Source organism: Notamacropus eugenii, chromosome 2, assembly GCF_028372415.1.
Source record: "Notamacropus eugenii isolate mMacEug1 chromosome 2, mMacEug1.pri_v2, whole genome shotgun sequence".
Lineage (NCBI taxonomy): Eukaryota > Metazoa > Chordata > Mammalia > Diprotodontia > Macropodidae > Notamacropus > Notamacropus eugenii.
The window spans coordinates 314,775,693-314,801,285 of record NC_092873.1 but is presented as its reverse complement, the minus strand read 5'-3'; the positions used below and the strand labels follow the sequence as shown (position 1 = coordinate 314,801,285).

Below are 25,593 nucleotides of genomic sequence, written 5' to 3'. Positions count from 1 at the left end.
ATTCAGAAGCAAATACTTTTGAAAAGGGAGAGGGGCAAGGAGAAAATAGAAGAAGTGAGAGGTGGAATGGGATAGAGGAGGGAAATACAGTCTTTCATAACATGACAATTATGGAAGTGTTTTGCATAACTACATGCATATAAACCTATGTTGAATTGCTTGCCTTATAATGAGGGTGGGTGGGGAGGGAAGAAAGGAGAGAATTTGGAAGTCAAAATTTTAAAAACAAATATTAAAAATTGTTTTTGCATGCAGCTGGGAAATAAGATGTACAAGCAATGGGGTAAAGAAATCTATCTTGCCCTACAACAAAGTAAAAGGGAAGGGCATAATGAGGGGTGATAGAAAGGAGGGAAGATTGGGGAAAGGGATAATTGGAATGCATGCCATGTTGCAGGGGTGAGGGGAGTGATTGTGAGAAAATTTGGAACTCAAAATCTTGCGGAAATGAATGTTCAGAACTAAAAATTAATTAAAAATATATGAAGATTCAAGATTTAGTAGGTAATAATTAATTTTTTAAAAGTTTAAAAAATGCTGAGATCATTAAATTTTCACTTGTGTCAATCAAATGTGAAATTCTTGCTGGAACTCTCTTAGATTCATTATTACATGGTAGAAAGAGTCAAGAATATGAGTTAACATACATTCTCTGATGCTTATTTTTTGTGTCCACAAGAAAATCACTTAATCTCTCTGAGACCCAGTTTCTTCAACTGTAAATTTGTGATTGTCTTATTTATACCACCATTACCTAATATGAAGACAAAACTTTATTACCCTTCAAAGGGCAGAGAAGATAAGAACTGAAAATGAACACTGAATTTATTATTTCATTATGCAGTGGGCTCTTCCATGAGCAAATTCCCCCTACAGACACAGGCCAGTGTCTTCTCTATAGTCTGAGACACTTGACTATAGTACTGAGAGGTTCACTGGCTTGTTGCATGTCACACAATCATAACTGATATTTGTCAGGGATAGGACTTGAATCCATGAATTCCTGGCTTTGAGACTGACTTCCTATCTCTTATACTGTGTTGGTTTTAGTCATCATCATAATAACAGTAAAGATTTATACATTGCTTTAGAGAGAGAGAGAGAGAGAGACCATAGCTCAGGTGAGATCCAAGCACATAGCTTCATTATCCATTATTCTCCTTCCTGCATGTTATAGTCCAGCCAAATTGGCTTTATTGTTATTACTCACATACTACATCTTATCTCCCATCTCCATGCTTTTACTTTGGCTCTCCCCCTTGCCTAGTACATGATCTCTCTTTATCTCTGCCTCATAGAATCTTATACTTCCTTTTAAGGATCATATCAAATATTACCTTCTATATGAAACTTTAACTAATTTCCCAACTACTAGTGTGCCCTCTCTCTCCAAACTCTCTTGCATTCATTTCATATTTATTTTGCATAGATGTATTCTCTCCCCCAGTTGGGTATAAGCTCTTTGAGCAAAGAAATCTTAAAGTTTTCTTTTGTCTCCCTAGCACCTCGTACAGTGTTGCTTGATAAATGCATGTTCCCTCATGGAATCATGATGGAATTATAGAGCTTTGTCCATTGAATAAAGGAAATCTTATTGATGACTACAGAGAAATTCCACTGACTGACTGAGAGAATCAAATATGCCTGTTGTAACCTAGATAAAAACGCATGCTAAACCCACTTTGAGTCAGTCACCTCTGGAGAAAGGACTCCATTACAGAGTTTTCTCTTAATCTTTTCCCTCACTCCTCTTGTACAGTGCTGCAGCAGAAATTAGACATCTAGTAGAACAGCATCTGGCAACATGTAATTGAGCCAAATTCTCCTGTATAATCAAGTCAAATCAAATAGCATCAATGAAAAGACTCAAAAGTCTAGCACCTGGACTTCCCCTTCCGAGTCTAAGGATTTGGTTCTTTCTGAATGAATATAATAGTGCCCTACATCAGGATTTTGTCTGAGCTAGAGGCTTAAGACAACACAGTCTCTGGCCCAGGATTTTCTGGTCCTAGGTTCTGGATTCTAGTTGCTTCTTATATTGTAGTACCCTATACCAGGATATCAGCTAAATCCAAAGATGGAAAGAGTGGAGATAAATTCCAAGCACCAGAGTTCTAAGACCTGCCCCAAAGCATGTGCAGAGGATCCTGCAGAGATGACATATTCCAAGGAGAACAGTGAGAAGATATCACAGGAAGACATACTGAGAGTCTTAGTAGTGTGAAAAGTCTAAGTTGTCTTAACCATGTGTGTTCCCTACATGTGTACTTCTCCATTTATGAATTCTCCTGGTGTATACTCTTCCAACTAATGTGTGTATTAGTGGAAGAGCACTAATACAGGGAAACACTGATTAGTGGGAGATACAACTAATACAGAGTATTAAGGCAGATGTCTTGTAGCTAATTTTCTTACTGTGCTATTTCTGTACATTCTATTGCTTTGAGCTAATTGTGGGCTCATGTCCACATGTTTTGGTTGTGCAAACAACCCCCTAACTTTCAGGGTAGTTTCGTTCCCCTGAGGAACAACTACCTTTACCCCTTCAAAAATCTCCTACCAGACTCCTAAAACTGTAGCTCACAAGTTGGCACACAGCAAGATGACACAATTAGCTCAAAGCAAAGGCATTTTGCTGAAATGATATACAAAATATCCCCCCACAAACTTAGAGTGTACACTCCCACAAATATCCCAGTATCAACAAAAGGAGAGGCTATCTCTAATGTTCATAAGTGGAGAGGCACACATGTAAGCACACATGCAACCCTACCCCAATGAGTGTCTCCTCATATTGTGTATCAATTGGTCTTCCCAGATCTCTACTCTCAAATTGCTATACTGAGCCTGGACCTAGACAAGTCTCATGTTTCTGATTTTTGGTCATAGCCTCCTCTGTCACCAGCTTCAATCTCAGCTACAGTCATGGCCTAGGGTACTGCTGTGTTCATTCATAAAGTACTAAAAGCCATACCTGAGGACCAACAGGAGTCTTAGCTATGAGGTCTGCTATCTTCTGAGCACAAAGCCTCTTCCAGAAGTGGGACTCTAAGATGCTCTCATCAATTTGATTCAACTTTACCCTGCAATTAGACTGTGTTTCCATTAGATCCTGCCAAATGCAGCTCTGACAAATGATGTTGTCCATGGAGAAGAAAAGAGCAGGTAGGAAGACAGAGAAATATCAACCCACCTTACTGCACACTCCAAGAGGAGCAAGGGAAAAGATAAAGAATGACCTCTGATGAATCTTTACTTCAGAACTGAGTTACTTAAAATGGGACCAACTTGCTTTTTATGTAGGCCACAAAGACTATATCTGATCTCATTCAACCAAGTAGTGTGTTCATCAGTGCCTTTCATCCAAAAGCTAATGCCCTATCATGCCATCACATTGATTGAAGAACTTCTTAACACTTTGTTTGGCACCTCCTTTACTCTCTGTTATCAGGTTGTTTAGAAAACTATACATAAAGGACTGATCTTCCTCCTTTACCCAGTAAAATGGCAAAGATAATAAAACATGGATAAAAGACTCTGCTGACAGAGTTGCAAGAAGACAGATGCCCCAGTATACCTTTGGTACAGCTATGAATTGGAACAAACATTTGTAAGGTTAATGGAGTTAAAGATCTTTCTTACCCATTAATAGACCTCAGTACCTTTTGTTAATTTCTGTTGAGGCATTGGGTCAGAGGGTCTTGTCCTCTGACTCTGAAAAGTGTGTAAATACTCTGAGATGAGGTTTTACTTTGGGGCTTACTCATCGGAAGTGTTAGTTTGGCCAGATGAGAGTCTGGGTAGCCACTAAGGAGCCTTCAGCTTTGAAAACCCAGATGTTAGTGCTTCTATCTCTCGTAACTATGTATGTATGTAATGCTCAGACAGTTGGATCTGTCTGTTGATCTGTGACAGATATAATGCTTATGGTCAGACAGTTATGGAAGCACTGTCTGTTGGCCTTTATTTCTTGGTTTGTATTTTCTCTGAAGTTCAGGGTACTGACTTTTTCCCCCAAACTAAGTGAATGATACATGTGTTTGATTAAAGTGATTGTTGACCCCTCAAAAGTTGCTTTCCTTTTAGAAAAACAAATCTAAGAACCTGTACAGCAGGCCCTCCTGTGTATGCTGGATTCCTTGCTGTTACAACATTCTGGAAAACCATTTGGACATATATGAAAAAACATTACCAGAATACCCTTCCCTCCTAACTCATAGATCCGTCTGCTATGCATATAGACAGAAAGATAGGAAGAGGAGTCCTATACATAACAAAATATTCATTGTTTGAGGTTTTTCAAAAACAAAGAATTGCAACAAAATGGAGGTCCAATGATTAGAGAATAGTGAGGTAAATTCTGGTACATGATTATAATGGGACATTATTAAACCATGACAGAGAAACAAGGGAAAAGATATGAGCTGATACAGCACAACATAAATAAAATCAGATGTAGAGACACCATAACCATTTGATTATTTTTTGGTTTTGACTTTATTAGCTTTAAACCAAACCTCATCCCTGCTTTCCTCTTGGGACAATTTAAAGTTAGGTCTTGTCAGTACAAATGTAAAAGTCTACAGGAATGTACACATATTGATATAAACCTAAAGATGTATTTTTTTCCATGTTTTAATCTCAAATTAGTAATAATACTGCCTTAAGCCTCTGGTCTTCAGAGATTAAACTTCATACATGAACTATGACTGCCGGTGCACCCCTTTCCAAATTTAAAAACTGCTTTTAGTTTTTGGAGGCATATTGAAACATATTCATATTAAAAACAAGAAGTTTTCCCTAATTAGATATTTTTCTCAAAAATAGAATTCTGTGTTTCAAAAGCTAATTCTAAAATGACAGAACTAGTGAGGATCAAATACAGAAAACATCCTTTTCCAAGAAATTAATCCAGATTATCCCTATCACTGGGTATTCATTATTCTAGTTTGACTATGGCATTGACGAATCCAGGGACTTCAATCCAACTCCACAAAGACATTCTAGTGAAAACCAAAATGATTGGCCACTGTGTGATTCAGTTCCTTTTCTTCTGAAATCTCCAGTTTCAAAAAAAAAAATGTTTTTAAGTAAAATTAAATCTCCAGTTTCCTCTGGTCCCTGACTTTCAGGCCCTTGAGCTACTTTTTCTTGGAACACTAGGACAAATGCAGTAACATGTCCAAAACAACTTAAAGCATGAGTCCCTGATTTGTGCTTGAAGTAGAATTTCTTGCTTATGTATTTTCTGTTTCTTTCTCAACAGCTCCTTAATGAAAACTTGGCGAAACTTACAACCAAGTTTCAGATAGCAACTGTGGAAAAACTCAAATGTCAGCAAGAAGCTGAAATAACCACAGGTACCATCTCACTTGCAAATCGCCTGGTAAGTCTCAACAGACAGAGTTTTAATTATTTGAGCAGCCTGTCAATCGCCATAGAGATTCATAATATGTAAATACAAAATGGCACATTTTTACTTTGGAGAATATTTTGAAATGTGTTCTAATATAGAAAAGTTTGTTATAAATAACTGAGTGAAAGAACAGTAATACTTAAATATAGTTTTAATTATATAAATCCTTGTTAATGTGAGGGAATTTAGATCTCCTAGTCCTTTATAGCTATGTAAATTTATAATCTGGGTTTATGTATATGTCAGGCTTTTTTTCCCCAGCTTTTATGGGTTTATGCATACATATACATATATACATATATGTGTATGTATGTATGTATACATGTACATACATACATGTATGTGTGTGCACACATATATCCATGTGTGTATATGCATGTGTATATGGAGGGAGAGAGAGAGAGACAATTGATACACACTGACAATTTGTTGACCTTTGCATAGCTATTGTTAAATTTTACCTGCATTCCTGAGAGGTAGGACAACAAAAGCAGGTACTGACATAGTGTTCATTATCACCTCCCAGATCAAATATAAAATGTTTTTTCTCATTCAAAGACCTTCATAACCCCCTTCCCCTCAATCGTTCAGTATTCTTACTCCATACCATACTCAGTTTTCCAGCATTTTGGGCCATCTCCAGTCATCCTGATGACTATCTTGTCAATGGATCCAGATGGCTCAGGGGGAGAAAATGAGTCTGGTGACCTTGCACAGCCCTCCCTCACTCAAAATAAAGTCAAGTGCAAGTCATGTCATCATTTCTCTGATGTCATGGTCCTCTTTGAAAATGAAGGACGAACACAACAACAACTCTGTGATCCAGTGACACTGGACCTCTTGCTAGTCCTTGAATAAAGTACTCTAACTCCTATTTCTGGATATTTTCACTGTCTATCCTCTCATATATCCGTCTCAATTCCTCAGTTTTCCTGGATCCCAGTAAATGCCAGTTAAAATACTACCTTCCACAGGAAGCCTTTCCCAATTCCCCTTAATCCTTGTGCCTTCCCAATGAGATCATCTTCAGTTCATCCTGTAGATGAATTGTTTGCATGTTGTCTCCTCCATCAGTCTGTGCAATCCTTGAGACAGGGCACTGTCTTTTCCTTTTTTTGTATCATCAGCATGGAATATCATTCCCGTGGCTCATAAATGTTTACTGAGCAGTTATTATCTCACTAAGAATCCCAGAAAACCATGGAGAAGAAAGACAAAGGGAGTAGGAAGTGGGGCTGAGGAGGCTATTAGGGACCAGCTTGAAGAATGGTGAGGCATCTGATTTCATAAAAATTAAAAATCAGGGTCATTATTTTATAGTTGAGTCATCCGAATTTGGTGCAGGATTCTGGAATCTCATTTTATTGGCTTTATAAATGAAAATGTGACCCTCACTTTACATTCTGAAAATGAATTCATCATGTAAATGGCTGCTATTTTGTCACACACAGGCTTAGCTCATAGATAAGGAACCTGAGAGGTGATAAGCATTGGATAAAAGAAGATTAGAAACCTAGAAAACCATTCATGCTTGTGTCAGTAATAACAAACAGCTATACAATTCAGGTGAGGAAGGGGAGAAAATGAGACAAATCAGTTTACCATCATGTAGAACAGTGATCATCAACTTTTTTGGAGGGGATGAAGAAAAAGAGTTTTAGGAATTAAAGGCAAGAAAAGAGAGGGGCTTTGGATTTTTAGGAGTTTGAAGAGGTGATGTTTTCTATGACTATTCTAGTTTAACCCCACAAGCACCAAAATTACTGTTAAATAAAAATGAGCTTCTCCAAACTTGGGGTCCAAATCTATACATCTGATATTCACATTGTTGCCTGAATTAATGTAAGTGATTGAGGAAATGTCCTTTAAGTACTTTCAATACCACTGAAAGAACAAAGTAAAGAATTGGAAGTATTCTTTGATTTCTGCTGCTTAGGTGGATCAGTCACAGTTATTGTGGTTAAAAAAATTAAATTAAAATAATTTTATTTACTTTGACTAAAGTAGGTAGCAAGTTGGTGAGGTAGAGAGTACTGAGCTACTACTCAGGGAAACGCAGGAAACCTCAATTCTGTTGTCATTTCTACTTTTTACTAGCTATATGACCTTAGGGAAGTCACCCTCCTTCTGTAAAATAAGAAATTTGCACACAACACTTTTTAATATCCCTTCTAATTCTAATATTTCATGATTCTCTCATCCCTTCCTTGAATGATCAGTATAAAATATTGTCTCATTTTTTTCACTTTAATGTATCCGTGATATCATCCGCATAGGTATTATTTCTACCAATGCAAATTATTCATGCCATCATATCCTCTTCATAGGCTCCCATTTATTCCCCTGAAAGTTTGTTTTCCCTTCAAACTGATCAATCTCAAAAATGACAGTAACTTCATAGGATTTTAGAACTGGAAAGTTTTTTAAAAATAATGTAGTCCAGACTACCACCCCCTTTTAATAAAAGAGAAAACTACTCACATTTATATAACTTCGTAAAGTTTATAAAATATTTTCCTACTGAACTATCCAAAACCCAGGCAAACATGCCATCCCTCCACTTTGGAGTACTGGTGCATGATTTTCTGTTTGCAGATGATTGTGCACTCACTGCAGTCTCTGAAGCTGAGATGCAGAAAGTATGGATCAATTCTCTGCTGCCTGTGCTAATTTTGGCCTAAAAATTAACACCAAGAAAATACAGGTGCTCCCTCAGCCACCACCACACCATCCATATATGGAACCATCAGTTACAACAAATGGAGAAGTTTTGAATGCTGTGGATAAGTTCACTTACCTTGGTAATATACTTTCCACAGATGTACACATTGACAATGAGGTTGATGCATGCATTGCCAGAGCTAGCTCAGTGTTTGGGAGACTCTGCAGAAAAGTTTGGGAGAGAAGAGGTATTAGACTGACTACCAAACTGAAGGTCTAGAGGGCTGTTGTGTTGGCCTCATTGTTGTATACCTCTGAAACATGGACAGTCTACCACTGCCCTTCCAGGAAACTGAATCGCTTCCATTTGAACTATCTTAGGAAGATTCTGAGGATCACCTGGCAGGATAAGATACCAGACACTGAAGTCCTTGTTCAAGCTGAACTGCTAAGCATTCAAACTATACTTCAGAGAGTGCTGACCACGTTGTTCAAATGCAAAATATACGCTTGCCAAAAAGACTATTTTAAGGAGAACTCACATTAGGCAGTCAGACACACTGAAACTTCACTTTATCATGGTGATGTCATTTTGGTCCTCTTCAAAAACAAAGGACAACAACCAAACTAGAACCAAACCAAAATATTTTCCAACCAATATTCTGAAGTATCTCAAAATTTAAAAAAATGAAGAGGCTTCATTGACTCTCTAATCCAACCTATATATGAAAAAAGTCACCTCTATAATATACCTCACAAATAGTCATCTTTCCTCTCCTTGAAAACTTTCAAGGAGAGGAAACTCACTACCTTCTGAGATAGCCCATTCACCATGAGGAGAATTCTAATCATTAGGTAGTGTTCCTGATATCAACCTTAAATTTAGCCTCTTCATATTCTACTCATTATTCATCTATTTCCATGCTCTAGGTCCAAGAAGAATTCTCATCCCACTTCTACGTAACAAACCTTTAAATGCTTAAAGACAAATATTTTTCTTTCCTTCACCCAAGTCTCTTTCCAGTTTTCTTATTCCCCATCACACTCTGTGATACAGTGACATTGGTTAAGTATTCCTAATTCCTCCCACCATTCTCTTTATATGACATGAAATCTCTGTCCTGCTTGTCTTCTTCTGGATGCTTTCCATTTTATCAATGACTTTCCCAAAATGTGGTGTCCAAAGCTGAACACAGAGTTTCAGATTTGATCTGACCAATAGAACTATCACCTCTCAGCTCCTGAACTAATGTTTCTGTTCATGCAACCTAAGATTCCATTAGCTTTTTTGGCTGTCAAAAATCACAGTATTGAAACGTATTGAATTTCTAATTCACTAAAATGCACTGATTATTTTTGCAGACACATTGCTGTTACAGGGTTAGTTTTCCTCCAATACCTTCTTCCGAGTATTGATAGCTTATGTGACCATTGCTGGGTATGCGTTTCAACAACCTCCAGCTAGATATTTCTTTCACTGGAATTCTTAACATTCAGTATTCAGCTAATAAGTACTCTGAGTCCAGCTGGGCAATGTACAAGATATGGAGATAAGTTAGCTATAGTACATGACTCCAAGGAAGTGATATTCTAGGTTATTTTGACTCCATAAAAATTGTATCAACAAAATGCTTTTAGAATTTAGGGGAGAAAAAAGAGTATTTATAGCATAAAGCATTTTTTTTATTTTAATTTTTAAATTCAGTTTTATTTTATCTTCAGTTCTGGATTCTCTCCCTACCATCTCCACTTCCCCTGAGAAAGCAAAAAAATCAAAACTCATTATAAACATGTATAGTCAAACAAAACAGATAACCAAATGTCAAAGAATCTCAAGTGAAATCATAGAAAAAAAATGGAAAGGAGGAGTACTGGATCTTTAATTATACTATAAAACTATAGTCATCAAAACTATTTTCTGCTAATTAAAAAATAGAAAAATTTATCATTGGAACATATTAAGTACATAATATCCAGAAGCAATTGAATAGAGTAGCATAGTGTATGATAAACCCAAGGACACAAAAGTCCTGAATAGGGACTCACTATTTGACAAGTAATTCTAGAAAAATTGCAAAAAGTATTTAGAAGAAATTAATCAATTGATCAATATTTAATACAATATATCACAATTAGTCCCAATAAGCAAATTAGAAGAAAAAGGGATATCTTTCACAATTGTAAAGGAAGAGTTCTTGACCAAACAAGTGTTAGAAATCAATTGATCAATCAACAAGCATTTATTGAGTGCCTGCTATGTGCCAATCACTGTACGGTACAGTACAATAAATGGATAAAAGTTTCTACATGCAAGGAATTTGTATTCTAATGGGAGAAATGACAAATATATATGTGTGTGCATGCATATGTACATATATACATGTGTGTATATGTATACATGCAAAATAAATATAAAGAGAATAAATACAGATTAGCTAACTATAAAAGTCACCTGTGGATGGGATCACTAATGGGTGGGGCATCAGGAAAGATTTATCTCTGTAGTTAGCTTGTTTGTACATGTTTGTTTGCGTATTGTCTCCCCCATTAGATTGTGAGCTCCTTGAGGCCACAGACTGTCTTTCTAACACTTTTCATATCCCCAGGGCTTAGTACAGTCCATAGCACATGGTAGGTGCTTAATAAATGCTAACTAACTGACTGTCTTATGGCAAAGGGATTAATGAGACTGAACAAGGCACTGTGTGAAGAACTGTTATGAAATCAATGGGTGAAAGTTATGGTGTCACAGATTTCTGGTGTCAAGATAAATGAACAATTAAAGCTATTCTCTTCACTGAAAATCTTCAAGTGAAGGTTAGATGAATATTTGTCAGGTGTATCATAGAGGAAATTCTAGTTGGTTGGTTAGTTGGTTGGTTGGTTGTTGTCCGTTTTTGAAGAGGACCAAAATGACATCACCATGATAAAGTGAAGCTTCAGTGAGTCCAACTGTGGCTGATCAGACCAATACGAGCTCGGAATGCTCTACCACAGGTTGGGCACAGATAGTTCATATGAATTTTTTGGATGGATACTCCAAATTTGAGCATCCTACGTTTCCTTTGTGCTGTCTCAATTCTGCTTTACTCATAGAGCACAGCACCCTTTCTGATGTGAGCACACCATGTTGAGTGTCCTGTGGCAGTGTCTCCTATGTTGCACAATCAAATCCAAAGTTCTTGAGAGTGTCCTTGTAACACTTCCTCAGACCACCATGTGATTGACTATCCTAGTAGAGTGATGGTAAAGGAGGAAGGGAAGAGAATAAACATTTATTAAGCACCTATTATGTATCAGGCACTATGCTAAGCATTTCATAGATATCACTTCATTTCATCCTCACAATAACCCTATTATTATTCTCATTTTACAAATAAGAAAATTGAGTCAAACTAAGGTTAAGTAACTTGCCCAGAATTACGTAACTAGTTAGTGTTGGAAGCTGATTTTGAAATTAGATTTTCCTGACTCTAAACCCAACACTGTGCCATCTAGCTGGCTCTATACAAGATAATTTTAAGGTACCTTCCACTCAAGATGTACTGGTAAATATTAAAAAGCAGGATTCTTGTGAAGGGGGAAATCTATATATGAGACTTTTAAATTTAACCTCAATTATTAAAATTTTCTCCATCATTTTCTTAAGTGTAGACAATCAACAAAATAATAAAGCCCCAATTTGTAACATTTGCAGATTTTTGAGGCATGAATGTTCACACAGAAAATTTAATAATCAACTCACCAGTTTGAGCTGACTCCAGCATACCCCTAAAGGGGAAGAAGGGACTCTCCCTCGCTCTTCTCTTTAGGGAGACATGCTCTTTTTCCTAGCTTATTCTTCCTTCAACAGTACTTCCTTTAACCAGAAACTCACCCCCTTTCCTTTCATGGGGGTTCTTTATCTTTCCAAGTCCAATACTAGTTTTGCTGTTGCCTCCCAGGGAAAAAGAATGAGTGGCAGCATTTGGTCCACATGCATCCTGGGACCTCTTATTGGCTCATGAATCAGAAGAAATATGCTCCTGCAGGCTATTCTCTTTATCACTCTTTATTGCCTTCTACTAATCTCAGTTAAGCGCCAACCGTCAGACAGTTTGTACTGGCAAGCTCAAGTTAGGCTTATGAAACCTCAATAACTTGAATGTCTTGTCCAGGTTATTCTGTCCTCCATTGCCTATATTACTACTGGCATCAAGTAAACATCCTAACAAAGATTCAATTGTAGTGGCTTAGTGGATATGCATCACTGGACTTAGGAAGACCTGAATTTGAATCCAGCCTTAGATACTTACTGTGTGATCCCAAGCATGTCATTTAACTTCTATCTCAGTTTGCTCATCTTTAAAATGGAGATAATAATAGTATCTACTTCCCAGGATTGTTATGAGGATCAAAAGAGATGATATTTACAAAGTGCTTCAGAAGCATTAAAGCGATATTTAAATGCTAGTTTTTGTTGTTATCCTAACTATTATTAGTTTGTGACCCCAGACAAGTCATTTAATTTCTGTGAGCTTCAGTTTTCTCATCTGTAAAACAAGAGATTCAACATGATGATCCCTAAGGTCCTTTCCAGATCCAGATCTATGATCTGTTGATCCTATAATCAATTAATCCTATAACCAAGTAATCAATAAGCATTTCTTAGTTTACTTTTCCTTCATAGGGGAGTGTGGGAAGTTGTCCTTATGCATGTCATCTCTCCCAGTGGAATATAAGCTCCTCAATGGGTAGGGAATATTTTATTTTTGTCATTAGCAAAATCCCTAGCATAGCATCTGGCATATAAGTGCATAAGAAATGTTTGTTGGTTGACTAATTGATTTCCTGGTTCTTTTTGTATACCATACCCCTTGTTTTCCATTTTCAGTTGCTAGAGTGATCAGAAAAACACAGAGATGCCATACAGCATATGTATGAAAGAAATGCCATAACAGAGACAGATGACAACCTGATACTTTGTTGTCCCCCTTCTAGTTCTGGGTCACTGATCTAGGACAAAAGTGGGAGGATCTTCCAGAGCAGGAGATCTGTGCTCGGGGGCAATGTTACAGTTAGAGAGCCCTTTGACAGTATACTGAGAAAGAAAGATGTTCCAAAGTCAGCGTAAGCAATGGTAGGGAGTGACTGACATTAGAACCTCATACTTATCTGAAGTGGTCAAAAGAAGGAGAAATACATGCAGAAAATATACATATTTTTCACTTGACATGGAAATACAACAGAAAAGGGAAAAGGGAGAAAAGGAATTGAAAAGTGGGTAGGTTAACGGAAGGAATAGTTCAAAATAAAAGAAACTCTAAGGATATACAAAAATACGTATAGCTCTTTTTAAGGTAACAAAGAATGGGAATATTTGAGGAAATTGAGGAAAGGATGAATAAGTTATAGTATGTAAATATGATGAAATACTGTTGTGCTAAACTCTTATCAACATAATGATCAACAAGGATCTCGGATTACTGATGAGGATGCATGCTGCCACCTCCTAATAGAGAGATGAAAGACTCAAAATGCAGAATGAGACAAATTTTTTTTTGGAAGAGGACAATGTGAAAATTTATTTTGATATATGTATGTAAGTTTGTAATGGGTTTTTGTTTTTCCTTGTGTTCTAATTAGGAACCAGAGAGGGTAAGAAAGTGGAACTTAGCTGATTAAAACAAATAATATATGTTTTTAAATGAGTAAGTGGTTTTGATACTACCCTTTCATACCGAAAAACAAATTGGTGGGGAACCAAATCTTGAAGAAAAGTAGAACTAAATGCCAAAATCCTATCACATTCTCCTTAAATCTCTGTTTGGTTCTAAGTAAGGAATAACATTCCAACTTCACTGACTAGGGGGTTTTTTGTAGTAGTCTATCAATGAGTCACCATCATACAATGTAGAGAGCACTGGACTGGAAATAAAGATCTGAGTTCTAGTCCTGACTTTCTTACTAACTTATCACATGACTTTGGGCAACTTACTTTAAATTTCTGAGCTACAGTGTCCTCCTCTGTAAAATTAGGGAATTGATCTTCAAGGTCCCTTCCAGCCAAGAGTGGGATGATAAATGTGTAATAACTGACTCTTGTAGGGAAAAAGTATACCCATACACACTTTTTAATTTAATCTGCATTATCAAGATTTTCTCCATCATTTTCTAAAGTCTAGACAGTTCACAAAACAATAAATCAAGCCCTAGTTTGCATGATTTACTGATTTCTGAAGTATAAATGCTCACACTGAAAATTTAAAAATTGGCTTTCTCAAGCCAGTATAATCTGGTTCCAGCACACTTCTCCTTTTAGTACCAACAATTCATAATTTGCAAAAGAGGTAAATATGAAATAACTACCCAAACCTCAGATACAGTAGTTAACCCCCCATCTTTAGAATGGACATCCAAGCCCTCTCATGGAAGTAAGTCTGTCTATGGAATCCTTTTCTAAAAGAAGAACGTGTCACATTGAATTGTACCTCGAACCAAAAATTGTAGAGCACAAGTCCATAGTGAATGGGGAGGGCAGGGAAGATAACTTGAGCAGATCACATTTTTCCTGTTCCAGAAATGTCCTTCATAGTCAGTGTTCTATATGTCCAAAGTCATTGTGTATAATACACAGTATTAAAGTCTTTCCTCCTTTTCAATCTTTGAAACTTTAGGTTGGAGGTCTTGCCTCTGAAAATGTAAGATGGGCAGAAGCTATCAAGAAATTCAGACAACAAAAGAGTACATTATGTGGAGACATTTTGCTGATTACAGCTTTCATTTCTTACCTGGGATACTTTACCAAGAAATACCGTCAGAGCCTTATGGATAGTAACTGGAGACCTTACCTGAAACAATTAAAAGTAAGGAACAGAAGAAATAACTGATTGATGATCATAACTCAGACTTTTGAAATTAGGCAGATATGGTGGTATTCCCTTTTCCATACCAGAGAAAGTAAAGATTCAAAAGGCTAAGTGACCTTCCCAGTGTCACAGCAAGAATTATTGTGTTAACGATTTATTCCAGCATTTCTGACCAGTGGTAATAGCAGCAATAATAGTAAATACTCTTGCTTATAAGGGTGAAAGGGAGAGTAGTAATCATTGGTAAAAATATCCTTCATTTATCCCCTCCTTTAGGGGGCCTACTGACTACAAGTGTTAAAGATGTGCCCCCTCTCTAAATTCTTGACAGTCCTTGAGCTATAAGAATTTTCCTCTTAGCCAAGAAAAAAAGGGGGGAAACTCTTGATCTAGAGTATCCACTGAGTCCTAAAACTGTCTAATAAAATAGAGTTCCTACAACCAAGAATTTTATGTTTAGTGATATTTTTCCCTTTAAATTCTCAGAGTTTTTTCTTAAAGGTTGTTTGCTACACTGGAATGATGAGAGATGTATCCTTGAATTGAATGGATACTTTGTCTCCTGAGTGTGACTGTCATTTGGCCCCTATTCCTTCCCATCAAGGGTATAATAAACTTAGACAACTTTGATTCCTTACCTTGAATAAAAGATCCAGATCTAGATGATCTAAAGTGAACTGAACCTCAAGTTACAGCATATTCTCATTTGACTATAACAACATTAAATCAATAGCATCTGATGACCATTGACTCTATGACTCTAGAAAATTAATCAATAAAGCATTCTTTCCACCTCTTGGCAAAGAAGGAATGGTCAATAAGGCAGACATTCTCAGACACATCCAAGGTGTATTTTGTTTTGCTTGAGTATACTCATTATTATAAGGGAGAAACAGCTGGTAACATTGTTAATAGAGGGCTGGTCCTGAAATCAGGTCAGACCTTAGTTCAAATTCTACCTCTTGAGAGTTACTAGCTGTACAGCCATGGGCAAGTCACTTAACCTCTGTTTTCCTCGGGTCCCTTAACTATAAAATGGGGGAAATAATAGCACCTACTTCCCAGGGTTATTGTGAAGATCAAATGAAATAATATTTGTAAAAAGTGCTTAGCACAGTTTCTGGTACATGAAGGCACTATATAAATAATTGTTTCCTTCCCTCCTTTTTCCTGTTTGTGTGGAAGGGTTTTTTGTTTTGTTTTATTTTTACTGGGGAAGGGTGGTATGGAAAGAGGGGAAGTGATAGAGATACAAAAAAAGAAAAAGAAAAGGAAGATGTCAATGAAACATTTTAAAAATATACAAAAGAAAGCCAATGATGTTCAGAAGGTGACAGAAATCAGCAGGACAGTATTGGAGTTATCATGCTAAATTGTATGTTTATTTTAAAAATGAAAACAGAGATTCATAGCTTCATATACAATGCTCATTTTTATTCTTTGCAATTAAAAAGGTTCATGTTTGTCAAATTCATAACAAAATAAAAAGAAAATTAGGAGAAAAAAATCAATAGGATTGGAATTAATCAGTATGTGGAAAGCACAAAAGAAGTGAAACATACGATTCCTGATCACAAAGGTTCAGAGGATCATGATATCATAGATTTAGATATGGAAGGAAACACAGAAGCTATCAAGTACAAGCCTTTCCTTTTGTAGGTGAGGAAACTGAAAGGTTAAGCAGCTTGTAAAGGGAAACATAATATTTGAGACAAGACTTAGAGCCAAGTCTCCCTGGCCTAGCACTGCATCCACTACACTCTTTAACATTATTTCAATGCTAGTAATTAAACAAAATAAGAATATAATGAATATGCTTTTGTTCATTTGAACATCAAATTGAATCAAACTGAACCAAAACTGTGTGTGTATATATATATATATATATATATCTGTATATATATATATATATATATATATATATATATATATATATATATTATAAATTTTTGTTGCTATTCAGTCATTTTTCTGCTATGTCCAACTCTCCATGACCCTATTTGGAGTTTTCTTGGCAAAGATACTGGAGGGACTTGCCATTTCCTTCTCCAGCTCATTTTACAGATGAGGAAATTGAAGCAAACAGGGTTAAGTGACTTGCCCAGGGTCACACAGCTAGTAAATATCTGAGGCCAGATTTGAACTCAGGAAGATGAGTCTTGCTGACTCCAAGCTGAGCATTCTCTCCACAGCAGCAATTAGCTGCCCTTTACACTTTGCAAGCAAATATATAAGAAGGGAAAGAGAGAGAGAGAGAGAGAGAAGGAAAGGGAAGAGAATAAAGGGGAAGCTCAAAGTAAGAGTTTAATAGACCCGGAAGGGGATGTAGAATAAAAGTATTTTTTGAATATTTCTTTATTGATTTTATTCTGTCTTGTTAAATACTGAACATATCATTTCTTAATTCCTTAAGATTATAAACATATTAGCCATCAACAAAAACAATCAAAGAAACATAAAACAATGGCAGGATCTAACCCAAAACTCTTAACCCTTAGCCACCCATAAGGAAATCAATTAACATAGAAAATGCTTTGTTCCATATCTCCTTTCAGACTGCCCAGAGTTTCTTGTTTTCCCTTTTGCTTCTTCATTTCTTTCCCTTTTTGTGGAAATATAGTAGCAGTCAGTGAGAATACATTTCTGATTCTGCTAATATTGCTGTGCATCAGTCACATAGGTCTTTCTGTTTTTTCTTTTTTATGTTTATTATTTTCATGGTACCAGTTCTGTTATATTTAACTTCAACTGAAAATTTATGATCTATTCTTCATGGGAGTATTATTTTTCATATTTATGATCCATAAATAAAGCAGCCTTTTTGAATAACAAATAGAGAAGAGACAAAAATAGGAAAGAGGCTTTCTAGAGCTAACTAGGTAGGAATTGTAAAGGCAAAAAAAAAGAAAGGAAATTTGAAGTATTGGCAACTGTGTGTACATTCATGAAAAATGAGAGCCTGAGGAGGAACAGATTGCTTTGAGCAATAAAATGTTGAGGAGGAAAAAGAAGCAAAGCAAGGAACTGAAGAAAAAGATGTAAGAGAAATAAAAGAGGGGAAAAGGGAGTGATATTGAATCACACTCTCAGCTCTGAGTCACCAAGTGGTCCAATCAGCCTACAATAGCTTGGCTGCTCGCCAAAGTGAGTGGCCCTTGATTTGAGTGTGTAGTTCACCATGAAGCGGTTTCTGGAGGAGGAGTGAAGACAGTGGGAAGCATTATATTTTTCACACATATGGGACATTTCTACATATGGTACACTTACACACTTGGGATTTGCTTTTATCTGAATGAAGGATTTCCTTCTGCAGAACAGAAAATAAATATGAAAGGAGTTAGAGAAGGCAGGCTGTATGGGCTGAGTACTTAGTCAACCACTCAAGAAGCATTTATGCAGGAACACTATTCTTAGTACCACGAGTACAAAGAAAGGCAAAAACAGTTCCCGCCTTCAAGGATCTTTTATTCTAATGAGGGATAAATGATTGGGTACAAAACAAGATATATATGGAGAACTTGAAAGGTAATCAGAGGAGAAGACACTAGCAACTAGGGGACCTGGAAAAACCTCTTGAAGAAGATGGGACTTGAGATGAATATTAAAGAAAGCCAGAGAATAGAGGAAAATTATGTGAGAAGAACATTTCAGACACTGGGAACAGTGAAAAGGCACAGAATCTGGAGGTAGAGTCTTCTGTTCAAGGAACAACAAAAAAGCCAGTCTTGTGGGATTACTGAGTATGTAGAAGGGAGTATGTGTGTGTTGTTCAGGCTTATCTGACTCTTTGTGACCCCATTTGGTGTTTTCTTGACAAAGATATTGAAATGGTTTGCCATTTCCTTCTCCAGCTTATATAACAAATGAGGAAGCTGAGGCAAACAGAGTTAAGTGACTCATCCAGGGTCATACAGCTAGTAAGTGTCTGAGGCCAGATTTGAACTCTGGAAGATGAGTTTTCCTGACTCCAGGACCAGCACTCTCTCAACTTCATCATATAGCTTCCCCTAAGGACTATGTACATAAAGCACGTATACAAAGATTGGGAAGATAGGAAGGGGCCAAGTTATAAAAAGCAGTAAGTGTCTAATAGAGGACTTGATATTTGATCCTATTGCTTATAGGGAATCGGTGGATTTCATTAATCAAAAGAATGATGTGATTAGACCCACAATATATAAAAATTCCCATGGTAGCTGAGTGGGATATTGACAAAGTAGGAAGGACTTGAGACAGAGAATCTAGTTAGAATGCTATTGCAATAGTCCATGAAACAGGTGGTAAAAACCTCAAGGAGAATTGCAGCTATGTGAGTACAGAAGAGACATATATAAGAAACATTGGAAAGGTTGAAAGGGCAAGATCTCTCCACAGATTAGATACGTGTGGCAAATGTGAGGAGTCAAGGATGACAACAAGGTCCCAGGCCTGGGTTACTGTGGAAGACTAGTGGTGTTCTTTACGGTAATAGGGAAGGTTGAGGGAGGGGGTGGCACAGGAGTGCTGACTAATGATTTCTGATTTTAGACATGCTATGTTTGAGACACCTACTGGACATTCACTTCAAAATGTCCAAAAGACAACTGATGTGTGGCTGAAGCTGAGAAGAGAGGCTAATGCTGGATAAATGCTTTGAAAAAAAATTGTCTGCCCTAGCTTCCTCCACTTCCTCCCCTCTCACTCCTTAATCCTTTACAACAAGGCTTCCTACCTCATCACTCACCAAAACTGTTCTCTCCAAAGTAAACAATGATTTCTTAATTTCCAGGCCTTCCTCAGTCTTTATCCTTCTCAACCTTACTGCTGCATCTAACACTGTTGATCACCCTCACCTCCTATATACTCTTTCCTCTCTAGGTTTTATGATACCATTTTCTCATGGTATTTCTACTAACTGTCTGACTGCTTTTTCATTCTCATTTACTAGCTCATCAGTCAGATCATACCCCATAACTGTACATGTTCCTCAAAGTTCTACTCTAGACTGTCTTTTTTCTGTTTTATCCTCTCTCTCACTCTCTCACACACACACACAGGCACACAGACACACAGACACACAGACACACAGACACACACACACCTCATCAGATCCCTATAATCTCCCAGATCATTTCCAGCCTGTGGGGTCCACAATTGTCCAAACTACAAGAAAAATCACTGAGACAGAGCTCCAAGTAATAGTGCTTTATTACAGGGTGTATGGCCCCTCTAATGAAGTGGACCTTAAATCTTCCTCACAATCTGAGATGCCCCTGGTCCCCAGGATCTTATTTTTGTAGGGTGTGATACTCAAATATGTAAAAGAGGTAGGGTAAAATACAGAATCTCATTGGTTGATAGGCCTTGCTCTTGAAGATCAAAAATGACTTTGCAGAGGAATCATAGGTTGGGCAACACATGGGACATCCCTGCTGAATAAGTGGTCATAAGATGGTCACCTGCTTATGCTGAGCAAGAAAGGGTGCTCCAAAAGTACAAAAATAAATTGGGAGACTTTCCAAAGAGTGAAGGCATCCCACCTATGCTGGGTTTGGACATGGAATTCAAGTAAAACAGATTGGTGATATCTTTGTCAACATTCTTGCAGTTGTTCTTCTATAGTCTTATAAAATTGTTTTCAGTACCATGAGATTAAGTGACTTGCCCATGGTTACATAAGCTAGTTGTGTCAGAGATCAGATCCTCTCAACTCCAAGGCAATACACTATGGTATACTGTGCATTGTACACATTATATCTGCTTTCTAATGAAGCTAAATCTTCATGAGAAAGTCTGCCAAGCCCATCTACATGCCAATGTGACTGACTTTTCTCCCATTTTTCATATTTTTTCTCTATCAGGTGCCTATTCCAGTCACCTCCAGCCTGGATCCTCTAAAGATGCTGACTGATGATGCAGACATAGCCACCTGGCAAAATGAGGGTCTGCCTGCTGACCGGATGTCCACAGAGAATGCTACAATTCTTATAAACTGTGAACGATGGCCACTTATAGTTGACCCTCAACTACAAGGAGTGAAATGGATCAAGAAGAAATATGGTCAAGATCTTCGAGTCATCCAGATTGGCCAGAAAGGGTAGGTGCTTGGCAAAGGAATTCGCATTTTTCAACAATCACTTATAAGAAGATGACTCCCAAATCTGTACTTCGTACTGAAGTGTCTTTTCTGAGCTCCAAACCCTCATTTCCAATTATCTGCTAGGCATTTTCATCTGGAAATAATGGTGATAGCACCTCTAACTCAGGAGCTTTGTCTCCATAACCCCCCCCCCCCAACTGATTCCGAATTCTAAAGTCTCTATCTTTGTCAATGTTGCTACCAGTCTCCCATGGTTGAAACCTTGGTGTTTATTTAATTCTTCCCTCTCTGCCCTCCACACCCAAGCAGTCACCAACTTTTGAATATATACCCTTCATAATAGCTATCTAATTTATGTCCTTTCTTTTCCCACTACTACTACCACATTAATACACTTATTACTGTGTGGGGTGCTGCAATACCTTCCTAGCTCATCTTCCCAGCCTTTCCCCCACAAAATAGGTCTTTTACATCACCACCTGATAAATTTTTGTTATTCACAGATTTGTTCATTTCATTCATTTGCTCAAAACCCTTCAATGACTTCCCATAACCTACTTATATAAAATCCGTTCTTCTTTGACTACAATTCAAGACCATTTCACCTATCTTGTATTATTTTCTGTATGTGTACTACCAAACTTGACAAGTTATGGCATCTCTCATATATGTTTCCAGTCACAGAGAAATTGTCCTAGTTCAGGTCCTCACCACAGGATTATTGCAATAGCTGTCTTCCAATCTCACCTCTTCACTTCTCTCTATCCACCGTTCAGTTGATTTTTCTAAATCACAAGTCTGACCACATCAGTTTTGCTCACCCCCACACACACACTCATATCCCTTCTCCTTATATCCCATTCATTGACTTCCAGTGGTTTTAGTACCTCCATGATCAAATAGAAACTCCCCTTGTTTGTCATGTAAAACACCTTCATGACTTGACCCCTTACTGTCTTTCCAGTCTTCTTACCCCTGTTTATTAAACCATCCAGCTACACTGGTTTCCTTAGTGTTCCTTCAACTCAGTATGCCATGTCCATGTCTTTGCTCTCGTGTCCCCCATGCTTAGAATGTTTCCCTTTTTCTTTTTGCTGTTGGTTTTTTCCCTATTGGTGCTACTTTTTAGTTTTCCTCATTTCTTTCAAAATTTAGCTCATGTGTTATCATCTCTCATCTGCAGGAGGCCTTTCCTAGTCCCTCTTTGCTTCTAGCACCTTCTCTTCTCAGATTTCCTTCCATCTATATCTTATATGTACTTAGTTATTTATATGTTTTTCCCATTAGAATGTAAGTTCCTTTATATCTTCAGTGCATATGATGTAAACTTAATGAATGCTTGTTGACTGACTGATCTTATACATGTCCAACACTTTTCAAAAAAGTAGAGTTATGCTTGATTTAAGGAAAAACTTCAGAAGTGGAGTAGGCTTCTTCTTGAAGTTGTAAGTTCCTCCTTATTTCCTCCTTAAGTAAGGGCTATATGACCAATCATTTGCTGCATATATTTCTGAAAGGATCGTTTTTCAACTGCAAATTGAACTAAATCATCTCTGAGGTCTCATCCAGCTCTGAGATTCCACCTGAAATGATCTCCCATCTCCATTACATACTGTTAAAATACTCCAAAGTCCAACTCAATTCAATTTCAGGGGCTTTTTAAAATTTATTATGTACCTGCCATGCACAGAGGACACAAAGGCAGAAGTGTAACAGTCCTTGTCCCAAAGGAGTTTACATTCTTCTAGGAGAAAAATCAATGCTGAGAAGTAACCATAAGGGATTTTGAAAATAAAGAGAACATTGAACAATTGAGGGAAATCAAAGAAAGTGAAATTTGAACATGTGAATGAAAGTAGCTTTGAAAAATGACTTGGGAGAAAATGAAGACTTTTGTCTAGTTAGTTGTAAAGAACTTCTCTGGGAACTTCTCTGGACTTGAAGAAATGTCATGTGAACTTCAGTGAAATTAGTGAAGGAAGGCAGGGATCAATCAATCAATTTACATTTATTAAGCTCTTATGATATGCCTGGCACTGTGCTGGTGGTATTCACTATATTGAGTGTCTAGATATCAGGAAATAATTCATGTCTCTGCTCAATTTAGCAAATATGTATTAAATACCTGCTATGTGCAAAGACTATATATAAATATCCACTATGGGACACAAGGAGAAAAGTAAAATTATTCTCAAGGAGCTTATATTCTCCTGAAGGGATGCAACATGAATACCCTGGGTGATCCAAGTTTGAAGATTGGCATGGAGTGAATAATGGCTCAGCAAGGAGGCAAAGTGTTCAAGAGCTGAGGAAAATCTCTAATTAATTGTTTAACTATAAGATCAAGCCTATGCAGGGAAGAAAGTGGGACCAGAATAAGTGACTGGCTCAGAGAAGAGGGAGAAATAGAGGGACAGGATGTCATGGTGAGGATAAAAAGGAATAATGAGGTAGAGGGAAAGATGGAAACTTGGGAGATAATGATCAGAGAGCCAGCAAGAAGATGGAAAGATTGAGCTTGAGAAAAAAATCAGGATCTAGGAGGGTTTGTTAGTGATAGTGTAAGGATACCAGAACATAGAAGGGGAGGGGAGGGTTGAATAAGCCTGGGAAGAGGAGTATGTTTGGGCTACGTGGGGGTAAGATTATGGAAAGAGGTAATGGGGAGAACCACACAGTAGGCAGTGAATAAACTGCTTATTGATTGATTTTTTTTCCTCAATAGATGGTAACTGTAAATCATCGATAGTAGGGAAGTAGGATTGTGCTAGCTCTAGAAAACATATGGCACTTGAAGTACCACTTGAATGGGAGCCTCCAGGATTGGGAAGTATTTGACTCCTCATACACCGGGGATCTGGATAGGAAAACAGTCAAGAATCTGTCCTGGCATCTACCTCAGTAAATGTCTAGCAAAAGATTCCTCAGAATTTGAGTTGAACTGAAGATGGCAGCCTACAAGACTACAAGACCATGCATTTCCTATAGATCTGTTGTCTGAGGTCTTAGGACTTGGTTTCTGGGACTTATACTTTTCTATGTACATGTTAAATCCTACCTGCCCCCAGTAGAACGCAAACTTCTTGAGCACAGAGATTTTTATTTTTGTCTTTGTACTGCCAAGCTTAACAGTGCTTTGAAAATAACAGATATTTAATAAATGTTCGTTGATTTGTTGTTATTCACATTAAAATGAATTAGCACACACTTTATAACTAATCTCTGATTGTTAGCATTTGCAAAAATATTAAGCCAAGATATACTATAGAGCAAGTTTTAATGAAATAAACAAGTCTTTGGAAATTAAATACTCTCTCCTACTAAACTTGCCACTTTTATATAACATTGCTCTGTCCAATAACAATAGCTTGTGCCTTTCCACAGCTTTTGATGTCCTATCCATTTCAACTAGACGTGGGACCAGAGCTTCACACCTTTAATTATATCTCTATATTTTATCGAAATAAAGTCTTAGAGACCACTGCAAATTCTCCTGACAGTGATGGTTATGAATATTATGAAGAGGGTCAAGGACAACTTGACAACTTAGTGATCCACTTAGGATGCTTACTCAACTGTTTTGTATTCCCACTAAATACTAAGAGGTTTTCTTTCCCCAAAAAAAATGTGAGGACATAGTTTGTCCTATAAAACTATGTACTTTAAGGTTTAGGGGTCAGTATAATTTTTGTTAAGGGACCTTGGATCTAAAAATCCTTCTTTAGGCCCTGCTCTAGACTTATACTATACTACACTATACTTATATATACACATATATATATACTATACTATACTTATATATATATAAGTATATAGTATATAGTATATACTATACTATACTTCTACTATACCTTTGACCCCTCAGATACCTTGACGTCATAGAACATGCTCTAGCCAATGGTGATGTAGTGCTGATTGAAAACATGGGAGAGTCAGTGGACCCTGTTCTAGGACCCCTGCTTGGAAGAGAAGTAATTAAAAAAGGAAGGTAAGTTTTCTATGTATTGTTGGCCTTTTGTTAAAGAGAGATACAGTGTTGTTCGGAGATGTCTCAAACTGTCTTGTCCTCCTAGAGTATATTCTCTTCCCAACTCATGTAGCAAAGTTACTTGGAAATCTTCACCCATGTTACAGTACTTTGGTGAAATTTAGAAATTATAGAAGCAGTGGTGATAAAATTACATGGGGAAGATATTAATTTTGGCTCGGTAGCAAAGAGGACCCTCCAAAGTATCCAAATTCCACTACTATTCCCCCTACCAACATATGGGTTATTTCCCCTCCTACCATCTTCCACAGACCTACTTGTGGTCTCAAAAGTGATCTGCCAATATGCATACTTTATCCAGTTCATTCTCTTAGAACAAGGGGAATCTTACTCTGTACCATTTTCTTTATTATTGGTTTGGTACCCTATAGATCTAGCCTAAATGATGATGAATATGGGACAGAAACTAAGCAGGGGTACCCTCTTGATTCTTCCTTGTTTATATCCATTTGTGACAACCAGAGTCATAATGATATGGCACCTTCATACTCCTGCATCAATTTGTTTGAGTACTTTCCATAGAGGCATCACTTGAGATACA

At 37.2% G+C, this 25,593-nt stretch overlaps 1 protein-coding gene across 1 annotated transcript in view; it reads left to right on the top strand.

Annotated features, from left to right (window-relative positions):
• The window catches only part of DNAH9 (dynein axonemal heavy chain 9), a 459,447-nt gene that overhangs the window by 311,654 nt on the left and 122,200 nt on the right, over positions 1-25,593 (top strand). Inside the window, exons 51-54 of the mRNA XM_072645065.1 lie at positions 5,267-5,386; positions 14,734-14,922; positions 20,766-21,001; positions 24,870-24,992. Of these exons, the coding sequence (XP_072501166.1) occupies positions 5,267-5,386; positions 14,734-14,922; positions 20,766-21,001; positions 24,870-24,992 (668 nt within the window). The remainder of the gene's footprint in view (positions 1-5,266; positions 5,387-14,733; positions 14,923-20,765; positions 21,002-24,869; positions 24,993-25,593) is intronic.